This window comes from Lepisosteus oculatus, chromosome 26 (genome assembly GCF_040954835.1).
Source record: "Lepisosteus oculatus isolate fLepOcu1 chromosome 26, fLepOcu1.hap2, whole genome shotgun sequence".
NCBI classification, from domain to species: Eukaryota; Metazoa; Chordata; class Actinopteri; order Semionotiformes; family Lepisosteidae; genus Lepisosteus; species Lepisosteus oculatus.
The window spans coordinates 10,588,657-10,611,267 of record NC_090721.1 but is presented as its reverse complement, the minus strand read 5'-3'; the positions used below and the strand labels follow the sequence as shown (position 1 = coordinate 10,611,267).

The 22,611-nt window shown below is 52.0% G+C and overlaps 1 protein-coding gene and 1 long non-coding RNA gene across 4 annotated transcripts in view; one reads left to right on the top strand and one right to left on the bottom strand.

Annotated features, from left to right (window-relative positions):
- Positions 1 to 1,175: 1,175 nt before the first annotated feature.
- The window catches only part of ankrd13b (ankyrin repeat domain 13B), a 29,615-nt gene continuing 8,179 nt past the window's right edge, over positions 1,176 to 22,611 (bottom strand). Inside the window, exons 2-15 of one of the 3 annotated variants that reach the window (XM_069184116.1) lie at positions 16,602 to 16,737; positions 15,248 to 15,372; positions 14,475 to 14,520; positions 13,802 to 13,945; positions 12,594 to 12,783; positions 11,971 to 12,037; positions 11,527 to 11,608; positions 10,883 to 10,947; positions 9,820 to 9,953; positions 9,522 to 9,679; positions 8,713 to 8,826; positions 7,411 to 7,571; positions 6,678 to 6,754; positions 1,176 to 5,243 (exon numbers count right to left, since the gene is read on the bottom strand). In XM_069184116.1, coding sequence (XP_069040217.1) covers positions 5,048 to 5,243; positions 6,678 to 6,754; positions 7,411 to 7,571; positions 8,713 to 8,826; positions 9,522 to 9,679; positions 9,820 to 9,953; positions 10,883 to 10,947; positions 11,527 to 11,608; positions 11,971 to 12,037; positions 12,594 to 12,783; positions 13,802 to 13,945; positions 14,475 to 14,520; positions 15,248 to 15,372; positions 16,602 to 16,737 — 1,695 coding nt within the window. In that variant the 3' untranslated portion in view covers positions 1,176 to 5,047. Of the gene's footprint in view, positions 5,244 to 6,670; positions 6,755 to 7,410; positions 7,572 to 8,673; positions 8,827 to 9,521; positions 9,680 to 9,819; positions 9,954 to 10,882; positions 10,948 to 11,526; positions 11,609 to 11,970; positions 12,038 to 12,593; positions 12,784 to 13,801; positions 13,946 to 14,474; positions 14,521 to 15,247; positions 15,373 to 16,601; positions 16,738 to 22,611 lie in introns of all 3 variants that reach the window. The other 2 variants (XM_069184115.1, XM_069184117.1) reach the window with 2 other exon arrangements.
- Positions 13,818 to 21,817, top strand: LOC138225117 (uncharacterized). The gene is made up of 3 exons (XR_011183692.1): positions 13,818 to 13,907; positions 14,510 to 14,576; positions 21,713 to 21,817. It is a non-coding gene; the product is annotated as an uncharacterized lncRNA (long non-coding RNA).

Here is a 22,611-nt window from a genome sequence, read left to right as displayed (position 1 = left end):
CAGACCGCGGTGCTGCCCTCATTCACCCACTGGCCGCGTGACCTGTAGCCCAGTACACAGAGCCCTGTCAATTCAATTCAATTCAACTCGGGGTGCTTCATTAGCATGACCGATGGGTACAATCAGTATTGCCAAAGCAAATAAAAATAATAAAATTAACATGGAACAAAACGGAAAATAAAAGTAAAATAAAATCTACAGACGTATTACAGACATTTACAACAACACTGTTCCATTGCCCTGCGCTCTGGGAGCGTATGGCTGGTGACTGTCTCCTGCAGGCCCTGGCCTTTTAAGAAAACTGACAGGAATACAAGACAGGTGCACGCAGCCCGTCTGTGACACAGCAGCTGAGGCGGAGATGAAACTTCTTGAAATTGACGTCCTTTAAGTCCTGTTTGGTCCTTTTTGTTTTCTGTGTTCATTTGCTCTGTGGTTCCTTTCCCAGTCCTGACTGAGGGCTTCTGCTGCTTTATATCGCCAGCAGCCACATCGCTCTGCAACTCACCACTGGCAGCCCACTGGAGCTCAGCAGGTGTGAGCCTGGTCAGTACCTGGTTGCTGCTGGAAGAGGTGTTAGTGGGGCCAGTAGGGGGCGCTCACCCTGCGGTCCATGTAGGTCCTAATCCCCCAGTATAGCGATGGGGGACACTATACTGTAAACAGGTGCCGTCCTTCGGATGAGACGTAAAACCGAGGTCCTGACTCCCTGTGGTCATTAAAAATCCCAGGGTGTTTCTCGAAAAGAGTAGGGGTGTAATTTCCCATTGGCCCTTACCAATCATGGCCTCCTAATAATCCCCTATCTATGAATTGGCTTCATTACTCTGCTCTCCTCCCCACTGAGAGCTGGTGTGTGGAGAGTGTTCTGGTGCATCATCCAGGTGGGGCTGCACACTGGTGGTGGTGGAGGGGATCCCCATTAAAAAGCGCTTTGAGTGGAGTGTCCAGAAAAGCGCTATATTAGTGACGATTCAGTCTAGATTCAGGTAGAACATGGTGCCATGCAGGGGTTCTGTGTTTCTACCATGTGGATGGTCAGTTCAGGTCGTTAGGAATCTGTTGGTATGTCAGCTTCCTTGCATAATGTGCGTTTGCGTCCCCATTACTGACGGCGAGAAGCAGGGAGTGAAATATTTCAGTTCTGGCCAACAAGAGCACGAGAGGACACGAGCAATGTTTAAAAGGTGTTTATTTCAGTTTCCACCATCTCACACAGTTCCACAAATACACCAGTGTTGCCTGACACTCCACACATCAGTAGCAGAGAGAAGGTTCTAAAAAATCTTTTTTTTCATCAACATTATTATTGTTATTTAAAAAAAAAAAAACACCCCCACCAGATTGCTGACTGCAGCTGCAGCCCTTATTAAAACAGACCTACACAGCCTTCCCCCGGGCTGTGGGGTCTGGCTGTCAGCTGGCCTTTCCACCTTGTTGTTCATCAGTTATTTTTGGACTGTGGGTCTTGTAAACACGTGTTTCCTATTTCTTGACATTAAACATCCTCACACACAGGAGAAGGCAGATCAGTGCAGTACAGTAGTTTCCTTATTGATTCCCTTAATAATAAACTAGACAGTGTCCCACAAACTACAGAGCACAGGGCCCCATAACACTGTCACACGACAGCACTGAGGGCACCATGGCAACACTGCAGGAGTGGGGGAATCGTGGGAATGCTATAGGCAGCACTCTGAAAGACAACTAAAAAAGGCTAAATTCTATGTACCATCAGGGCTTTCCCATCAGGAGGAGCCCTGTAAAAAGCGAGAAAGGTACTGGTTTACACCCCAGTCTGTAGCTGGGGCACCTCCACACTAGAGGACACCTTAGCACAGTGTGCAGTGAGAACGTGTCCAGACTGGAGCAGCGGTTCAGAGGAAATGCTATATAAGGGAAAGTAAGGGGCGGGGTCAGGTCTTGGCTCCTCCCACCACATCAGCCTCACTACCACCTGGAGCAAGACGGCTCCATCGTTTTCACCATCACGTGTTTGAAATTCACTGGTTTCAGCTTAACTCAACCTGTTACTGATATTCTTTCAGTACCTGCCCATAAACTGCTTTCACACTTCTTATAAATTGATTTCTAAATATCAGTTTAGATTTTACTGGTTCTTTCCTTTTCTTTATAAAGTTGTATTTAGGAAAATTATTATAAGGCCTTGAATGAGAGCAGCAGTGTGATCTGAGGAATCATAATGAAGGTCTTGGTGAACCTGGCGTCCAGCGTTCTGACTTTCAGTGGCTGGGATAATATGTATTCAAGTCCACAGGCACAGTATGAGAGAATCGTGCCTGTGGATCTGGATGCTGAACGGACTGTGCAGTAACTGACTGCATCTGTGAGCACAGTCAAGATGACCCCCTCATTAGTTTTTACCATGGGGGGAAGCAAACACCGCCTCCTGCTGGACACGTCATACACTGCACCCAGGTCTCCCTGTTTTCGCCCCTCACCTGCCCTGGCCACTCAGGACCAGCATCTCAGAAAGGCACACAGCAAGTTAATGTGCACAGAGATGCCGAAAAAAAGAAAACCCAGTAATGAGGACTTTCCTCTTCTGAGAGAGAGGTGGTTCAGAGAAGAACATTGCCCGTTTGCACCACAGATTGTATCTAAGTGATCATCTAAATGAACCGCGGGGTCACTGACAGCAGTCCGTTTGCGACAACAGGTCCTGGGGTTTTTATGTTCCAACTTGAGTTTCTCAATCATTTACTCAGATTTCTTCAGATCTTCTGTTTGGTCGCATACACCAACTGCTCTTGGTTTAAGGTACGGTGTGCGTGAAACAATTCTGAGACCCCGAGGAGAGAAGACGGGGGAATGAAACGGAGAAACTGTGCTCAGTGCAAGGTCCAGGCCTGCCCACCTGAGCGCCTGCCCCAGGACCAGACCCCCTGGACCTGCTGGGAGGTGCGTGGTGGTGGCCGGAGGGGGGCTGTGCAGGCCCGGGCAGGAGGAGTTTCAATTGCAGCATCGAGACGTCGCCGCGTTGATGCGATCTGGCCCCACCCTGATCTCCCGGCCCGAGGGAACAAGAGCCAGGCCTACGCGAGGAAGGTCTGGACCCCAGCCGCGTCACCGACTGACGCACTGCGGGGCGGGGAGGGCGGAGAGACGCTCCTCGCCTGGCGCCCAGCAGGGGGCGACAGGCCTGCGGCCGAACAGAAACCCCCCCCGGCGGGGGTGAAAAAAATGGCTCAGTGTTACAAAGCTCTGAAGAGCTGGAGGAGGGACGGGTCCCTGTTCGTAGACACACAGCCTCTCGCCCTGACTGCTGGCTTCCAGCACAAGTCACAGCTCTGCAGGATGCAGGCTGGGCTGCGGACCTCGATGATTCCGATGCAATCGCCAATAATCAGATCAGTTAATTAGATGATTAAAGCCTTGGGATGGAGGGAAAGGACTGGCCCAAGCTGGATTAAGGGATTGTTCTGCAGCTGAAGGACTGGCGAGCAGACTACAGCCTCTCCAGTTTCCTACATGTCCTCATCTGAACTGACACATTTCTCGTTCGGAAGCAGACCTGTAGATTCTGCTGTGTTCCGTTGTCTCGACTTGTAGCTTGGAGTTTCCCTGCACAGAGCAGGGGGGGGGCTCTTTCACATTTGTTCTCACAGGAGATCCATTAAATTCTGCGAATCCCCTAGTCGTTTCTGCTACCGCCCCGATGGCAAAGATCACCAGAACTGAGGACCAGACAGACGGACCGCCTGCTAACTCATCGCAAGCCAAAGGAAGCAAACTTTTCTTTCAAATGGAGAACAAAGCAGAAGAGGGTTCACTCGACATGCTGGTCTCTCCCCAGGGTTTCATGTTCCAGAACGGGGTGTCACCCTGAGATTCCGGTCGTGTTCCCAGGGCAGGGGTGCTGTCTGCTCCCTGGGCCTCTATGGCCAGGCTCACTGGGCTGACTTTTCAAAGCTTTTCGTTTTTGGTGGGCTCAAGAGCTCATTTCTGCTCTCCTTTTTTCTGAGAAGTCCCCGTAACACCTAGCAGAAGGCAACACGAACGACTGGAAAAAAAGAAATATCTGTTGTCGGCGTTTGTGTGTGTTTTGTTTGTTCACTCGGACGTGGTTTTGAAAATCAGCTGCACTTTCACATAGAGGTAGAAAAAGTTAGGCAGATCCTGCACTGGAGCGAAAAAAGCTTTGAAACTCATCCCACTAGTCCTCCAGAAGACCTCGCCCTCAACCCAGCGCCTGCTAGGAGCCCCCGGCAGAGAGGCAGGAGCCCAGTCGCACCTGGAGGCACCCCAGAGCAGGACAGGGGCTGTGAGCCTGAACCGCCCGATCGGCTCGTCAACACGCCGCTGCTGCCTGCGTTCAGTGGGAAGTGGAGTTAGGGAAGACGAGTACAAGATTAAAAGTGCAATAAGTATTGCTTGTAAAACTATGCCTGCTGGACCTCCTCTGAGTTTGCTAAACTCACACACCTAGTGATGGCTAAGACTTCCGCAGAACGCCTTCCCTCACCTTGGACAGGTCGAGGCCTGCAGGTTTCAGCTCTGGTCGCCTGAAAGCCAGAAACCAGTAACTTAGACCAATTGATCAACAAAAGGCTCAATGAAAATCTCCAAGATTTCAGAAGCTCGTGTGACTCTTCAGGACCAGGAGTGGGGATCACCGGTCTGGTGAACTAATGTAACATGAATGGTTAAGATTCGGGATGTCTGCAGCCCTGCGTGTGGGATGTCCTTTTAACTCCAGGTGTGACTGGGCTCCAGCATGCCTCGAAGGGGCTCAAAACATTTTGAGGTGTATCTCTTTTGTTGTAGTTCAAGTCCTCTGTCAGTAGAGTCGGTAGGTTGGGCTGGTCCAAGATCTCCTGCTGGGGCCTCTGTCTGCAGAGCAAGGCTGAGGTTTAAGGGTTGTGGCCTGGAGGGGGATGGAGGTGGCGGGGGAAGGCCTGGTATTTTCCCCTCTTGATTTTGGAAGATGTCTCTTGCTCACACCCCAGTGTGTGACTACCTTTCCCACTCCCAACTTGTGCCTGGTGACTCCACCCCTCTCGTACAGGTAGGTGCCCTATCATTGCTATTTCTCCATGAGTGACAGCTGGATTATGCGCTCGAGCTCCTCCTCTTCCTGCCGCTGCCGCTGCTCCGCCTCTTCCTGTTCGCGGGCCGAGAGCTCCATAGCCAACCGTAGCTGCTCATCGTAGCTCCTCAGCACCGGATTGGTGGGAGTGCTGTGGGGGCTGGGCTGGGGGTGGGGCCTGTGCTGAGGAGTCCTGAAATAAGAGAAAGATTGAGCCAGATGATGTCTGGAAGTGAGTCTGTCAAGTTGCCTGCATGGATCCTTAATTTAGTACAGCTGCTGCTGTAACAGTTACAATTGCATAATGATATTGAAATGAGAAATATCAGTAGAGGTGTTGAACTCTTTCCAATTGATTTTCAGAGATCAGGGGTGAAGGGGTGTACTGGCTGTAGCCCAGACATTCTCTACTTTAGCGTAGCAGACTTGGAATTGTACACAGGCCCGTCTATGAGTGGGCAAGAGAGGATTTTACCCCCCTCTGTGTCTTTTAATCTTTGTAGGAGTCAGCATGTGGAGAACCTTTTATTTTCTGCTTCTTGTCTCCAAGTCTCAGATTGTCTCTTTTCTGTGGGTCATTGCTTTGTGTCTGTTTCTGCGGATCCAGTCAGAATAATCCGGAAAAAGTCTCCGTGAGGCATGGGCATAAGAAACAGTCCTGCAGGCCTCCTGTGGGAAGACTTTATTTCACCTGGGAATGGGGTCCCAGGTAAAGTAAAGAGGGACTGCAGCCCCAATCTGTCAGACCAGTTGACACATCTTAGTATCACAATAAAGCCATTGACTGTTAAGAAAGCTTTTGCAAATTTTGAATTAAGCACAAAACTGTGAACTTGGTGAAAATACTCCGAGTCGCCATGTTGTTGCAAACCCCTGGTCTCGTCATGTGGGAGAGCGAGCGTTTGTGCAAATTGTGACATGAAGCAGCCCTTCCTGCTCACTAGTCCCTGTAATGACTGATGTAATGTGATGTAGAGAGAACAAATACAGGGTGTGCAGCAGACAGTTCACTGCAGAAATATTCCCATGTGATCTGCATGCAGACTTAACAAGTACGTAGTATTTGTGGGCAAAACCCTCTCAAAGTTGAGAGCAATATTTCTATTAGATTAAAAGACATTTATTCACAAGCCTGCTTGTTTACAGTGTTATTAACAGGGCCGCTTCAGCTCACCAGAAGTTTTGTTGCCTTGTTCTGAATCGCAGAACATGGCGTTGCACAGACCTAGAAATTTTAACTATTTTGTGATGTCAATTGGAAGTTTTCCACGTTACCATGTCCATTTTATTCCTATTGTGGTTTGCAATGCACGCAGCAGTGCTGATTCTTTCTGACCCCAAAATGTCAAATGAGCGCTGCAGTTCCCCTTTAAAATAAGGCTCCCTGCAAGGGCCACCTGCCTGCAGTAACACTGTGCGTGAAAAGCTCAGCACGATCGGGCAGGAGGCGGAAACACACAGGTGTGACAGGAGTGCTCTGAGCTGTCTCCGGGGAGGCACAGGGGTGTGCACGCAGGTGTGGCAGCTGTGTGCGTCCTCGGCAGAGAGGGTTGGGGTGGGGCCCCCCCGGGCAGCGCTGTGTCAGAGCGCGGTGAAGGAAGAGGACAGGGCAATACTGACTGCGGACCTTTGGAGCCGACTGCCGTCACAGGACAGGGGGTGGGTGCCGGGCTTACTGTTGGTCAGCGCCTCCCAGATCGTCACCTGCGAATGGAGAACAGGAATGGGAGAACAGGCCTTGATTACAGGGCAAATTGTTCAGGACATTTTTTAGCTATAGAGCAGCAAACCCCTGCACATATTACCAAGTTCACTTTAGCGTGCTGTCAATACAGGCCCTGGACTTTCATCAGAACCAGACACCTGCTGCTTTATAGCACTCTTTTATGGGCATGTGGCGGCTCTGTGGCTCAGGATCTGCTCCTGTGGCTGGAAGGTTGCTGGTTCAAATCCCGCAGCCAGCAGAGGAATCCTACTCCATTGGGCCCCTGAGCAAGGCCCTTAACCCCAACTGCTCCAGAGGTGCCATATAAATGGCTGACCCTGCGCTCTGACCCCCAGCTTCTCTCCCTGTCTGTGTGTCTCATGGAGAGCAAGCTGGGGTGTGCGAAAAGACTATTTCCTAATGCAAGAAATTGTATATGGCCAATAAAGTGATCTTATCTTCTACACTGGCTCCACATACGAGGATTGTTTGGTTTTAACACACAAAGAACTGAGGTCCTGCAACCTTGTACTAATTAAGTAAATTATTTGTTTAACTAAGTCATTAATAGTGAAAAACCAGAACTGTTCATCTCTGTAACATGCTGTGCCTTGGCCTCCCAGCAGCCAGGGGGAGCTGTCACCTGCGGTCTCACCTGGTCATACTCGCTGCCGGCCTCCAGCAGGCTCTGCTGAATGGCGAATTGCAGCAGGTCCTCCTCCTCCTCACGCAGGTTGTCACGGTGACTGCCCAGCACAGTGTACCCGCGCGGCACCTCGAACAGACAGGCTGGAATCTCACCGCCGCGACAGGAGGCTGAGGACGGACGTGCACAGCAGTTAAATCTGAGCTGTAGACGAGGTGAGCAGTGTCTGTGGCACAGCAGTGTGCCGTTTGTACGCCAGTCAAGTCCTCTAGTTTCTGATTGTGGTAGTTTACCATTTAGTACGTTGGTGTAATTCAGGAGTACTGGGTCAATAAGATTCAGGCATGTATCAGTGTGTCAGAGTGGTTCAGGAGACTTCAGGTGGTTCAGCGGTGTGCCAGTGTGGTTCAGAATACTTCATTGTGGTCTCAGGAGAGTGTCAGTGGGTCTCAGGAGTGTGTCAGTGTGTTCAGGAGAGTGTCAGTGGGTCTCAGGAGTATGTCAGTGGGTCTCGGGAAAGTGTCAGTGGGTTTCAGGAGAGTGTCAGTGGGTCTCAGGAGTGTGTCAGTGTGTTCAGGAGAGTGTCAGTGGGTCTCAGGAGTGTGTCAGTGGGTCTCGGGAAAGTGTCAGTGGGTTTCAGGAGAGTGCCAGTGTTTTCAGGAGAGTGTCAGTGGGTCTCAGGAGTGTGTCAGTGTGTTCAGGAGAGTGTCAGTGGGTCTCAGGAGTATGTCAGTGGGTATCAGGAGTGTGTCAGTGGGTATCAGGAGTGTGTCAGTGGGTTTCAGGAGTATGTCAGTGGGTCTCGGGAAAGTGTCAGTGGGTTTCAGGAGAGTGCCAGTGTTTTCAGGAGAGTGTCAGTGGGTCTCAGGAGAGTGTCAGTGTGTTCAGGAGAGTGTCAGTGGGTCTCAGGAGAGTGTCAGAGGGTCTCAGGAGAGTGTCAGTGGGTCTCAGGAGAGTGTCAGTGGGTCTCAGGAGTGCCAGTGTGTTCAGGAGAGTGTCAGTGGGTCTCAGGAGAGTGTCAGTGTGTTCAGGAGAGTGTCAGAGGGTCTCAGGAGTGTGTCAGTGTGTTCAGGAGAGTGTCAGAGGGTCTCAGGAGAGTGTCAGTGGGTCTCAGGAGTGTCAGTGGGTCTCAGGAGAGTGTCAGAGGGTCTCGGGAGAGTGTCAGTGGGTCTCAGGAGAGTGTCAGTGGGTCTCAGGAGAGTTCAGGGTGGTTGCACAGTGACAGTGTCTAGGAGAGGTATGGTGTGCAGTGCAGTGCTCAGCGTGTCTCACTGGTGGAACTGGAGCTGCTGACGCTGGAGGAGTCGCTACCCGGGGAGGGGGTGTCTGTGCTGGGGCTGTCCCTGGCCCAGCCGCCCCCTTCCTCACAGCCGTTCAGGTTGCCAAAGGTGATGCGCGCATTTAGGATGTGGTAGATGGGAATCTCTGTGGAGACACAAGAGGACAGACAAGGAGAGACGTGAGAGGGCTGGGATGTAAGACGAGTGTGTGTGTATATGTGTGTGTGTGTGAGTATATTTGTGTGTGAGAGTGTGTGTGTATATTTCTGTATATATGTATGTGTGTGTGAGAGTGTGTGTGGATGTGTGTGTGAGTATATTTGTGTGTGAGTATATTTCTGTATATGTGTGTGTGTATATGTGTGTGAGAGTGTGAGTATATTTGTGTTTGAGAGTGTATGTGTGTGTGAGAGTGTGTGTGTATATGTGTGTGTGAGAGTGTGTGTACAGTATGTGTGTGTGAGTATATTTGTGTGTGGGAGTGTGTGTGTATTATATGTGTGTGAGAGTGTGTGAGTATATTTCTGTATATAAGTGTGTGTGTGTGAGAGTGTGCGTAGATTTGTGCTTGAGAGTGTGTGTGTGTGAGTGTGAGAGTGTGTATATGTGTGTGTGTGTGAGAGTGTGTGTACAGTATGTGTGTGTGGGAGTGTGTGTGTATTATATGTGTGTGAGAGTGTGTGAGTATATTTCTGTATATATGTGTGTGTGTGTGAGAGTGTGAGTATATTTGTGTTTGAGAGTGTATGTGTGTGTGAGTGTGAGAGTGTGTGTGTGAGTGTGAGAGTGTGTATATGTGTGTGTGTGTGTGTCAGAGAGTGTGTGCTCTGTGGCTCTGACCAATCTTGACAGGAAACCCAGGAGGCAGACGCAGGGTGATGAAGTCTCTCAGCTTGGCGAAGAGTGCGTTGCTCACAGCCATGAGGTCGATGATGGGGGCCACCTGCTCCGACAGAGAGAGGGGGTGAGACTCACACAGCCAGAGCTTTGCCTTGAACCTGGGAGGGTGGAAGACAATGGGAGGAGAGGGGAAAAGAGATTTGTTTAGTTTGCTTTGAGCCTGGGGCAGAGGGAGGAGGCGGAGTGACAGGGACAAGGAGGGAGGGGGGGCGGGAGTCTGGGGCGGGGAGGCAGTTACCTCTGTGTCTTGGTGGTGAGCTCACAGGGCGAGCCGATGTCACGAGACCCAAGCTCAAAGGAGGGATTGAAGTACTCCTCTGCTGTGATGGCCGTGGGGTTGGTGTGGGAGCAGGAGGTTTGGGTCACCAGGGTCTGCGGCACAGAAGACAGGGCACTGACACAGGGCACTGACACACACTGACATAAGGCACTGACACACACTGACACAGGGCACTGACACACACTGACATAAGGCACTGACACACACTGACACAGGGCACTGACGCACACTGACACAGGGCACTGACGCACACTGACATAAGGCACTGACGCACACTGACACAGGGCACTGACGCACACTGACACAGGGCACTGACGCACACTGACACAGGGCACTGACACAGGGCACTGACACAGGGCACTGACACAGGGCACTGACACACACTGACATAAGGCACTGACACACACTGACACACACTGACACAGGGCACTGACACACACTGACATAAGGCACTGACACACACTGACACAGGGCACTGACGCACACTGACACAGGGCACTGACGCACACTGACACAGGGCACTGACGCACACTGACATAAGGCACTGACGCACACTGACACAGGGCACTGACGCACACTGACACAGGGCACTGACGCACACTGACATAAGGCACTGATGCACACTGACACAGGGCACTGATGCACACTGGCCCGGAGCACTGATGCACACTGACACAGTGAGAGCACGGAGCACAAATACACACTGGCACAGAGCAGAGGGTACTGATACACAGTGACACAGAGCATAGAGCACAGACATATACTGACACAGCACTGTACACACCAATGCAGAGCACATACTAATACAGCCACACGCGCAGATCCTTAGCCACAGAGCTACCACACCCATCACAAACTACTGAGACACTTCATCCAAAGACAAAGCACTGGCACAGAGCACCAATGCACTCAGACACACACAGAGAGCAAAGAACGATACACTGCAGTGTATCAAACAGTGATGCACACTGAGCAGACGCTGTGAGACCACCCAACACACTGCGCAGGGCAGCCCACTCACCCCATTGTTGGAGCCCATGTGCTGCTCTGCAATTCCCAGAAAGGACTGAAGAGGCGTCTTACTGCCTGGAGAACAAGGACATAGAGTAGGCAATGAAACACACACACACAGAGAAAGAGAGCAGTGCGAGAGAGAGGGAGGCTGAAAATGCAGTGGAAGCTTCAATTGTTTGCTTGTGCCACAAGGTGGCACTGTTGTGTAGGTGATCCTGAACTAAGAGGCGACAGGCCAGGGGTCAGGGGTCATGACCAGGTGGCCCAGGAGAAAACACTGAAATCATGGACATAGGTCAGTGAAGGTGGAGTTTTAAAACACCCTTCTAAATCTCACACTAATGTCAGAAATAAGGCAGTAATAAAAAAAAAAGATGTTCTCTAGGTAAGATTTGTCCTTAGTGATTTCCTGAGAAATTCGATTTTTCTGGCACGAGGCTGCTCAGAGGCCGTGGGGAATCCTGCTCGGTCTTGTGTAGGGGCTGGGGGGTCACCCACCCCAGAGAGACAGGTGGACACACGGGCACCAGCAGAGGAAAACCAGCAGGGGCAGTCAGTCCGGACGGACAGGAGTGACTCCTGACGCCAGCAGAGCACACACACGGACAGACGGGGTGGGACGCGGGGGCAGGGGCCAGGGGCCAGGGATACCTCTACTCTTGCCCTTGTGCTGGTCAGCGAGGTGGTCAGTGCGGGTTCGAGTGATGAGCTCTACATTGGAGGCACCATACACCTGGAGTGAGGAAAGAGGTCATAGGGTAGGAAATGTCAATTAAATAATTAATTTAGATGAATAATTAATTTTACTTAGGTGATTAATGTTACCTAACATAGTAATGTTACTGTTATTAATTAGGTAAAATTATAAGTGAGAATTATTATATTGCTATTTGATATTACAGAGAAAAGAAAATAAGGTGTCACAAAAAGTCCTACTGTAAATATAACTTCACTTTCTGCAACAAATATTATTGGGCTCAAATAATTCTCATCTGAAACGTTTCCTTCCTGACAGAATTCGAAACTGCTCGCTCTCCCTCCCATAGCCAGGACTGGAATTCCACAATCCCATTCCCACGCGGAATTCCTCCTTACCTTGGTCTCGTATCCATTCACTATCTCGGTCTTCTCGCTTCTCCAGCCCAGAATCCCTGTCTTGTTCCTGAGGCACAGTGAGAGAGAGGAGAGCAGCTGGTTCAGTCTGTCACTGCTGTTCACTGGGAGACTCCCAGCTTGTGGCTGCCCCGTCTCCCTGTGTCCCTGTCCCTCCACCTCTCTCCTGTTCCCCACTCTCTTACTCCGCTCCCCCTCTCCCTGTGTCCCTCTCTTCTCTCTCCTCTCCCTGTGTCCCTCTCCCCCTCTCTCCTCTCTCTCCCTCTCCCCCTCTATCCTCTCCCTGTGTCCCTCTCTCCTCTCTCCTCCCCTTCTCCCTCTCTCCTCTCCCTACGTCCCTCTCTCCTCTCTCCTCTCCCTACGTCCCTCTCTCCTCTCTCCTCTCCCTAAGTCCCTCTCTCCTCTCTCCTCTCTCCTCTCCCTACGTCCCTCTCTCCTCTCTCTTCCCCTTCTCCCTCTCTCCTCTCCCTACGTCCCTCTCTCCTCTCTCCTCTCCCTACCTCCCTCTCTCCTCTCCCTGTGTCCCTCTCTCCTCTCTCCTCCCTCCTGTCCCTGTCCCTCTCCTTCCCTCTCCCTCTCTCCCCCTCTCCCTCTCTTTCTCTCACCTCTCAAAGGAGATGTTCCTGGTGTCCAGCTGCGTGGTGACCACTGGGGCTGTCAGTCGACTGGTCACCTGCTCGTTGGTGGGCTGTAGTGCCCCCAGCAGGCTGGGGCTGTCCTGAGAGCCCACGCACAGTGTCTCTGAGAAAACCAACTGGCGGTCGTGGTCCACCTCCATCACCACGGCACTGGAGTCTGGGAGGGACAGGGAGAGAGTGATCAGCCGGAGGAGGACAGAATGACTGGCCGCAGGGAAAAAGCTCACTGGCCCGAGCCACACCGACACCAGCCAGCCTCAGGACAGCACTGCTAGAATCAGCCACATCACAGCACAGATCACACAGCAATATCTCACACACAAACACAACACTAACTGGAATGCTACAGAACCCTACACAGACAATACACACTAGCTGAATATCTAACCAAGATAAATAACAGCAAACAGAAACAGACCCTGATAAAGGACAGGCTCAGTGACCACAGCCTGGCCATAGAAACTGGACACAGGCAGACCTGGCTGTCCAGAGAGGACAGGCTCAGTGACACAGCCTGGCCATAGAAACTGGACACAGGTATACCTGGCTGTCCAGAGAGGACAGGCTCAGTGACCACAGCCTGACCATAGAAACTGGACAAAGGCAGGCCAGACTGCCCAGAGAGGACAGGCTGTGCTCCCACTGCCAGCAGGGAGAAACCGAGACAGAGGTGCACTTCCTACTGCACTGTGACAGATACTCTGGGATTAGAGAAACATTCTTCCCTAAATTCAGAAATCTAATCCCAGAGTTCCCACACCTGCCAGAATCACAACAGCTCCCAATCCTACTGGGAGAAAGAGGAGGGAACTCAGTTGAACTGGCAGCCCAGTATGTGATCTCCTGTCACAGCCTGAGGAACAGTGAGCCCGTCTGTCAATCATGCTCCATACGTCTATATGTAGATATTTTATGATTGTGTCTTTATTGTAAATGTCTAGATATTTTGTTTTATGTTAATTGTATTCATTTTGGTTTGGCAACACTGGTTGTACTCATCAGTCATGCCAATAAAGCACCTGAATTGAATTGAGAGTGATCGGCTGCTGGGAGACTGAGGTCATCGCAGGTCTAGAACAGGAGTGGCTCTGAAGAACGGGAGAGAGGTTCGAGTGGAAGGAGCTCGGGGGCGAGGCAGGAGCGCAGGGAGGAGGAGGAGGAGGAGCGGGTCTCACCTTGACCTCGGAAGATGAAGCTGCGACTACCGCGCTGCCAGGTCATGTGATCGAAGCCGAGCAGGGTGGTGTCGACCCGCAGGCTCTGCCCTCTCTTCCACACGCGGTACGTGTCGCTGGGGCAGATCCGCGACACCAGGGGCACTGGGGCAGTGGGGCAGGGAGACAGAAACAAGACACTAACACATCTAGAGGGACCTACCCCACCAGATTACAATGAGCAGCCTGTGGGAGACACAAAGCCTAGCACAAAACGGAGCAGACTCCAACACAGCAGAGTCTCGGTCTTATGCCTCATGCAGGGCCTGAAGTATATGCTCATGCAAGAGATTGATACTTATGTGGAGTGCCATGTGTCCTCTGAAAGCTATGTGGGAGAGGTCTGCTCATTCTAGTACAGAAGGGCTCTGTAGATAAACTGAGAAAATATATTCTTAATCAGTATATCCACACAGCTGTGCTGCCTTCAAACAAACTCAGACCTGAACGATATCTGACTATTCCATGAGAACTCTAGCATGCAAAGTGAATCCCAACTCCCACTACTGCTCTTTCTCCTGCCAGCGTATCAGTTGCAGCAGGTGTCCAGCAGGTGTCACTGCATGCACAGTATCGGGTGAGGCCTGCCGGTCTGTCTGCCCCACATTCGGGCTCAGAGAGGACCACCACTCACCCCAGCTTGTAAACTCCCACTTCATCTCCACATAGAAATCCTGTGCCTGGGGAAGAGAGAGCACTGGTCACAGAAGGGGAAAGACGGAAGACCAGAACTCAGGTTGGTGGCAGAGATCGAGAGAGGTGGGCAGACATCAGAGGTGTGGAGGGAGCAGAGCAGTGAACCTGCTGAGGGTAGAACCTCTTGCAGAGAGATGGAGAAATGCACTGTGACAGATACTCTGGGATTAGAGAAACATTCTTCCCTAAAGTCAGAAATCTCATCCCAGAGTTCCCACACCTGCCAGAATCACAACAGCTCCCAATCCTACTGGGAGAGGGAGGAGGGAACTCAGCTGAACTGGCAGCCCAGTGTGTGATCTCCTGTCACAGCCTGAGGAACAGTCAGCCTGTCTGTCAACAATGCTCCATATTTATACAGTATAAGTAAATATTTTATGATATGGCTTTGTTGTAAATGTAGATTTAATTGAATTTAGTTTTGTTTTGTTTCATGTTAATTTTATTTTTATTTGCTCTGGCAACACTGATTGTACTCATCGGTCATGCCAATACACGACCTGGAATTGAATTGAGAAGTGAGTAAGATGGAGGGAAAAACAGCAGAGAGATTCTTTTGCTTCTGCTCAGCATGTTCTCTTTGTTAGCAATGCTCAGCTCCAGCCTCTGCTCACAGTCTCTCCCCTCTTGCCCCAAGCGCTGCTCCTCTCTCTGCGTGTCTATGTGCTGCTGCCCCGGCTCCCCTTGGTACGCTCAGGGGTCAGAGGTCACCTGTCGCAGCTTCTCCAGCAGCAGGGGGATGCCCGCCAGCCGCTTCACGGTCCGCTGGTAGTCCCGGTAACGCAGGACCAGCCTCACCAGCTCCGGGTCGCGGGTGCTGACTGCTTCCTGCAGCACTGAGCAGGAGGGGGAGAGGCGGGAAAAGAGTGGGGGGGTCAGTTTCCTGCTTCGAGGCACAGGCTCGGGGGCTGTCGGGGCGACACACTCACGCACAGCACCCAGCGCTCTGTGAACGGGGGCACCTGAGCTCTCAGACTCGTGGGGGGGCAGCTCCACCCCATCAGGGAAATAATGGCTCAGCCTACTAAGTACGCACACCTATTAAGTAATTAAGATCAGCAAAGGGATGAAGACCAGAGAACTTTGTCACCACAGAGGCCCACAGGGAGACAAACCTACCCCTGAGCCACCTCATCTGTCTGCCCCATATACTGTACCTGTCTGTCTGCCCCGTATACTGTACCTGTCTGTCTGCCCCGTATACTGTACCTGTCTGTCTGCCCCATATACTGTACCTGTCTGTCTGCCTCACATACTGTATCTGTCTGTCTGCCCCGTATACTGTATCTGTCTGTCTGCCCCACATACTGTACCTGTCTGTCTGCCTCACATACTGTATCTGTCTGTCTGCCCCATATACTGTACCTGTCTGTCTGCCCCGTAAACTGTATGTCTGTCTGCCCCGTATACCGTATCTGTCTGTCTGCCCCACATACTGTACCTGTCTGTCTGCCTCACATACTGTATCTGTCTGTCTGCCCCGTATACTGTACCTGTCTGTCTGCCTCACATACTGTATCTGTCTGTCTGCCCCGTATACTGTACCTGTCTGTCTGCCCCGTATACCGTATCTGTCTGTCTGCCCCACATACCGTACCTGTCTGTCTGCCTCACATACTGTATCTGTCTGTCTGCCCCGTATACTGTACCTGTCTGTCTGCCCCGTATACCGTATCTGTCTGTCTGCCCCACATACTGTATCTGTCTGTCTGCCCCGTATACTGTATCTGTCTGTCTGCCCCACATACTGTATCTGTCTGTCTGCTCCGTATACTGTATCTGTCTGTCTTCCCCGTATACTGTACCTGTCTGTCTGCCCTGTATACTGTACCTGTCTGTCTGCCCCACATACTGTACCTGTCTGTCTGCCCTGTATACTGTACCTGTCTGTCTGCCCCGTATACTGTATCTGTCTGTCTGCCCCACATTCTGTATCTGTCTGTCTGCCCCACATACTGTATTTGTCTGTCTGCTCCGTATACTGTACCTGTCTGTCTGCCCCGTATACTGTGTCTGTCTGCCAGGACTCCAGAGGCCTGACCCTTCCCCGTCCGCGTGCTCCTACCTGTCCAGCCATTCTTGTTCTCCTTGCTGACGTCAGCTCCGTGCTGCAACAGCACCTGGGCGCTCTCCACGTGGCCCAGCGTGACGGCCAGGTGCAGGGGAGTCCGGCCGCGCGGGTCCAGCGCCTCGATGTTCACCTGAGGCCAAGGGGCAGGCGGGTTAGCGCGGCACGCCGTTCTCCCAGCACAGAGGACAGGGAGATCCGGGAGAGACCGAGACGCAGACAAGTGCTAATTGAGCCATCACACTCCGAGAGACGCAGACGGCCGCTCTCCGGGGGCTGTGGAAGTCTGTATCAGCCGCTCGCCCTGCGATCCCCACTCACTCCCACTCCGTCTCTCTCCCTGCTCCCCCTCCCCAAGCAGAATAATCACTAGCTTTCTGCACGAGCGTCTGCATCAGACCCTGTGTGGCACACAAGCCCAGGAACTCACCTGGATAACTCTAGCACAATACCAGTTACACCCTTCTCCTATGCTTAACTTGCTTTTCCATGATTTCCCAAGCTGGAATTGTGCTTTGCCACACCTAGCTGTGCTTTACTGTGCCTTCACTGTGCTGCATTTTGCTCTCTTTTTGCAGTGAATGTGTGGTTGTATTTGTGTCTGCTCCATTTTCTGCCTGGTGTTGTGTCTCTGGTTATGAATGATATAGAACCCCTGATCTGAGCTGGTGAATTGTGAGCAGGGAAATGCCCAGCCTGATGGCCTGATTGGTGTCAGATCCTGTCAGAAGGCACCCTCTTTTTTCTGGTGTTCTTTAAAGGATGGAGCTGAGAAGGAATGGTGTTGGTGCTGCTGTGTCTTGGGCACTGCCTAAGATAGTCGTCACTCCTGACTTTTTTCCTAAGAAATCCCAGAAGGTGTGCTCACTGGCTAACAACCTGGGGGTGAGGAATTTATTTATATCTCACCCTGAGCGCTGGGAGATTCTGCAAAGTCACGGCACAGTCACATCATTACTCACTGTGCTCACTCAGAGCACTACACTGGCTCCCCAAGCCCATCTCTTTCAGCCAAAAAACTAAAAATAAGATTAAAAACAAGCTGTCCACTCTGCCTCCCTGGATCCCTCAGAAAGAAACCACCAACAACCTTTTATATTCGTTTAACCCTAAATGGGCACCAGGCAACTAATCATTTTCATTTCTTGCTTCTGAAAATGTATTTTGGAGCCACCTGCTTTTACACAAACCTCTAACTGTCTGCGGGGCAAGATCTTTAAATCAACATTTGTGTCACTCTATGACACAAGCGATGATGGGTCTCCAAACATGATAATTGAATTGATTTTGACATAACACAGTCTCCAAGACCATGGTATCACCTGGCAATGCTAAGGCACACGATACAGCTACCCAGCATCTTGAAAGATACTGATGAACTCAAACCAAGGACGCAGATGGAAATGAAGAGCACCTACATTCGGGAATGAAAACAGGAACCACACCTTTGCACAAAGAGTAGTGGGTGCCTGAAACAAGATATTCAGTGGTTTTGTTTGCAGGGGTGGAGTTGAGCGGAAAATGGTGTCCTGGGCCCAGACAAGAGCGCAGCTCCGCCTGACATCTCCCACCCAGTCTCCTCGTTAGGATGCAAGCGCACGCAGCCTCATTAAGCACGCCGAGTCTTGAGCTTGCGTGAAAGGGTCAGTGTGTGATCTGCGAGGACTGCGGCGTGGAAGGACCTGATTCCTTGGACGCAGAAGGAGGGAGGGCGGCCTGTGGGGGGAGGGGGGACTCTTCTGGTGGGGAGCGGCAGGCTGCCGTCTCGGGACAAACGCGCACTTAGCGTTTTAAAGCCGTCATCTTTGCTCAAAGGAGCTTTAGTGCCTGGAATATTATTGCCAGGTAGCCACAGCTGTGAGAAACCCCTGGACGAATGAACTCCAAACAGCCAGGAGACAGGTCACATGGCCTGTCGTGTGGTTTCAGCTTCTAAAGTCCTACTAAATATTAATTACACAGCAGTGAATAGTAGAACAGCAGACCACACTGCTTGTTTTCAGATTCTCCATTTGCAAGCTATCTCCCTGCTTCCTCTGGATTTACCATGGCTGTACTCCACTTCTCAGGGGCTTGGTGTTGGCAGGGCTGGGCCAGGGCTTACCAATCATGGCCTCCTAATAACCCCCATCTCTGAACTGGGTTCATCACTCTGCTCTCCTCCCCACTGAGAGCTGGTGTGTGGGGGAGAGGACTGGTGCATCATCCAGGTGGGGCTGCACACTGGTGGTGGTGGAGGGGATCCCCATTACCTGTAAAGCGCTTTGAGTGGAGTGTCCAGAAAAGCGCTAAATAAGTGTAAGCAATTTGTTTTATGGTGGGTCATAAAGAGCCCAGTAACACAGGCAACTTCTGTCCGCTTTGTAAATGTAATCCATTTATGGACTGTGCAGTTTGCACAGAAAAGACTGTGCAGAGAAAGTGAGGACTGGCGGTGTAAATTTGCTGGGAGACCCAGTATGAGTGTCGGACAGGCAGGGTGGACATGTGTGTCCCACCGTGGACCGGGTCTCATTCAGCAGCAGTGCAGCGCGGTCCCCCTCCCACAAGTAAACTACCCCCGTCCCCAGACAGCAAAGTGCCATACAACAGGGCTGTAATTAACAAGCTCTAATTAACACGCCCCGGATAACGAGTTCCCAGAGTGCAGTGCTATCCCCCCGGAGGTATCGGTACGTAAAAAAAAAAAGAGAAAAACAAAATTTGCACTCGGGGAGCGGGGGGGAGCAGCTTAGATGGATCGCCATAGCAACGGGGGAAGAGGAGGCGGGGGGGAGGGGACCGCTGGCAGACTCCGTGTGCGATCCTGCGGAAACGCGGAGAGGGAGAGAGGGATCTCCAGTGTCTGAGCGTGGCCCCAGCACTGTGAGGCTGGAGGTCTGGAAGAGGCCAATCCCATCAGGCCGTGCTCTGCAGCTGGGATCCCCAGGAAATCGAGAGCCGGAAGAGCACCCCATGATTTTCCAAACTCCCTCTGGAGGATCCAAGAGGAACCGAGACTGGCGCATCTACGCTTGCCGGCCTGAATCTGCCCTGTTCTCTTTGTCCGGAGGAGGATGAGGAGGGGCAGATTCAGGCCGAGCCACGCGGGTGAGAGCTGTGTGTCTGTGTGAGTCCGCGCGCGCGTGGGTGAGACAGACGGCCCTGCTGCACACTGGGAGTCTGATGGACGGTCTCCGCTGGAGAGCCCGGGGCTGTCCTGTTTCGCCCACAGTAACCCTGCTGGAGCCCGTCACTCTCACGGACACGGCAGTGACTCCGTGGGCGATCCTGCTCACGCCACACTCTGGTGCCCTGTCCGCGGCAGTCCAGTTCGGCCCGGCCAAGATCAGCTGAGTGGGCTTCCAGTCCAATTCATCCCAACTGAATCCCATTCCCACTAGTCTCAACCAGTCCGATTCTGACCTGTCCCAATGCCCTAGTCCAATCTAGTTCCAACGCAACACAGCCTAGTTGAATCTGCGTACAGCCTAATCCTACTCAGCCTGGTCTCCTCCTCTGTGAGGCTCAGGAATGGACACGCAGACCTCTGGAGCCAGGAGCTGACCTCTGGAGCCAGGCGACTCAGACAGCGGCAGCGGTCACTTCCTCTGGGAACACGGCACAGGGAGAGAGAGCGGTGTGCTCCGAGAGCAGCAGGCTGGCCACTGGGCCCGAGCGATTATCGTTTTCAAAATTGCTGACTAATTAGAGAGTGCTCCAGCTGCCAGTTTCGCTGTTTATAAATGAGCTCCGTATTGATCGCTCTCCTCCATCGCTCAGATTTTGTTGCGATCAAGCACAATTCCCGGGATCTTCCCCTTTCCACTCCTGCTCATCTGCTTTGCCCAGTGCGCTCTCACCCAGACGCTCAGCTGAAAAGCCTGTGGGGGGCGCTGTGTTTGCCCCACTGGCTGCCACGATGCGGTGCCTGGGCAGCCTGTGCCAGGTGGGGTGGAGTAGGCAGGGAGGGGGTGCCTGGAGGGACAGGCCTGGGGGCAAAAGGGGCAGAGAGGGAGAGAGGGAAGGGAGATCACCGGAAAACCGAGAGAAAAGGAGAACAGTCCCTCCTCCTTCCTTCCTCTCCTCTCCCTCCTCTCTCCTCCTTTCCCCCCTGCCTCGCTCCCTCGCTCCATGCCTGAGCAGGGCAGCTGCATTATTGATAGAGCCGCGGTCTGGAGCATCTGTTCCTGCAGCCTTGCTGCGCTGACTTGATTCAGACTGGCATCTACTTAAACCACCATTAATCTTTCATTTGCACTGGGGCTGCAGGGGGCATTTAGCAAAAACAACCCCCCCACCACCTCTTCTGAGCTCTAGTAGCTGTCGCCATGCAGAAGAGCGAGCAACAGAGCAGGGGTCTCCATGGTAACCAGGATGGAGGGGTGTGTGAGATTGCTGGGGGCAGGGGAGGAGTCTGGCTCATTTATTGATGATGTTGAGATGAGCAGACTGCTAACAGGCTCTTCCACATTAGATCGGTCAGTTTCAGTCTTCTGGATATAAATGCTTCTGCCCCATTCAAGCCCTTTCAGTAACCTTACAATGAACCCCTCATCACCTGTCCTCTCTCCTGTATCTGCGTGCGATTACATAGGCCTCTCCATTGGCCACACATTCTGCTGCTTCCTATCCCTTAACCCATAGCAAACAGTGCCACCCCATGGCCATCAATTGTGATTGCAGCCATGACTATTTTCTTCTTGCTGCAGCAGTGTCTAGTGAGCTGTCAAGGGGTGACTGAAGGACTGGTCCGGGTGATGTTTTGCTGTAGAATGCAAGGGGTGTTGTCTAAAGAAGGAGGCACCAGCTCAGGGCTGTCTGACTCCAGGTGATCTCTGAACTGTCTAATAGCACCAATCCTTTGCTCAACTGGACAAATTCAACCCTTTTCCCAGGGTTAAAGAAGTTATCCATTTCAATCCAAGCTTAAAGGAAAGTCTGACACAGACCGAACCTAAACTAAGGCACTGAATATCTTCAGTCCTGAAAAGGAAAGAAGATGGTATAGTGGCAAAGTGGTTTCTTTTGGGTGCTCTGGTTCCTCCCATAGTCCAAAAAAAACATAATTAATTGGCTTCCGGGTGTGAGTGAGTGCTGTCTGTGTTTGGGTCTGTGTGTCTGTCCAGGGTGTGTCCAGTGCTTGCTGGGATGGGAAGCAGTCAGAAGATGGATGGACAGACAGGCGAAAGGGGAAGATTACGGGGAGATATGAGGCAAGTATTCAAAATCCTGGAAGACTTAGAAGTGACAAATAGCAGTGAAAACAAGGTCCTGATGGCCTTTCAGGCATTGTGCAAGTAAGACTGAGATCAAGACAGATTTCTGGAGTGTGGAACAAGCTGCCCCACCATGTTGCTGTATCCGATACCCTGGAAGTATCACCAAGACACAACTGGGTGAGATCTCTTACACCATCGTACACACCAGACTGACCGAATAGCCTCTTCCTGTTGGTGAGCACTCCTGTGAGCCCTGCTCTCAGAGATTCCTGGACCTCTTGGTGTGGAGATCATGCCCAATCGAGCCGGGGGCCAGCTGGAGTCGTGCACCTGTTCTGCAGGCGGTGGCCCTTAGGGACACAGCTGTGTCCACTGGCCCTGGCTTCACCAGAGAGACACCGGGGCATCTGCCCTGCGTGCGATCGCCAGCCCAGGCAAAGGGCACTGAGAGGGGAGGGGTGGCACGGAGCCAGACAGCTGCCTGGAAGTGTGCCCAGGATCGATAATTCTTGGCTGAACCCCCCCTCCCTCCCCCCATCAGCTTGCTTTCCTGCTTAGTAACAGTTCACAGCATTGTACCTCATTAATTCAGGACTTTCATTTTGCGATCATTAAGTTAACTTACTGTGTGTCTCCTATCGCTCTGTGTGGCACCTGAAGTGTCTCAGTGGTGCACCTACTAGAGATTTCCTGGTTCTCCAGAGCCTCCATCAAGCACTTTCTCAGTTTCCCTCAGGGTCCAGCAAGCCCAGTCTGGCCCTGAGTGGACAGGTGAGATTGAGGAGCCCTTGAAGACCTGTCCGATA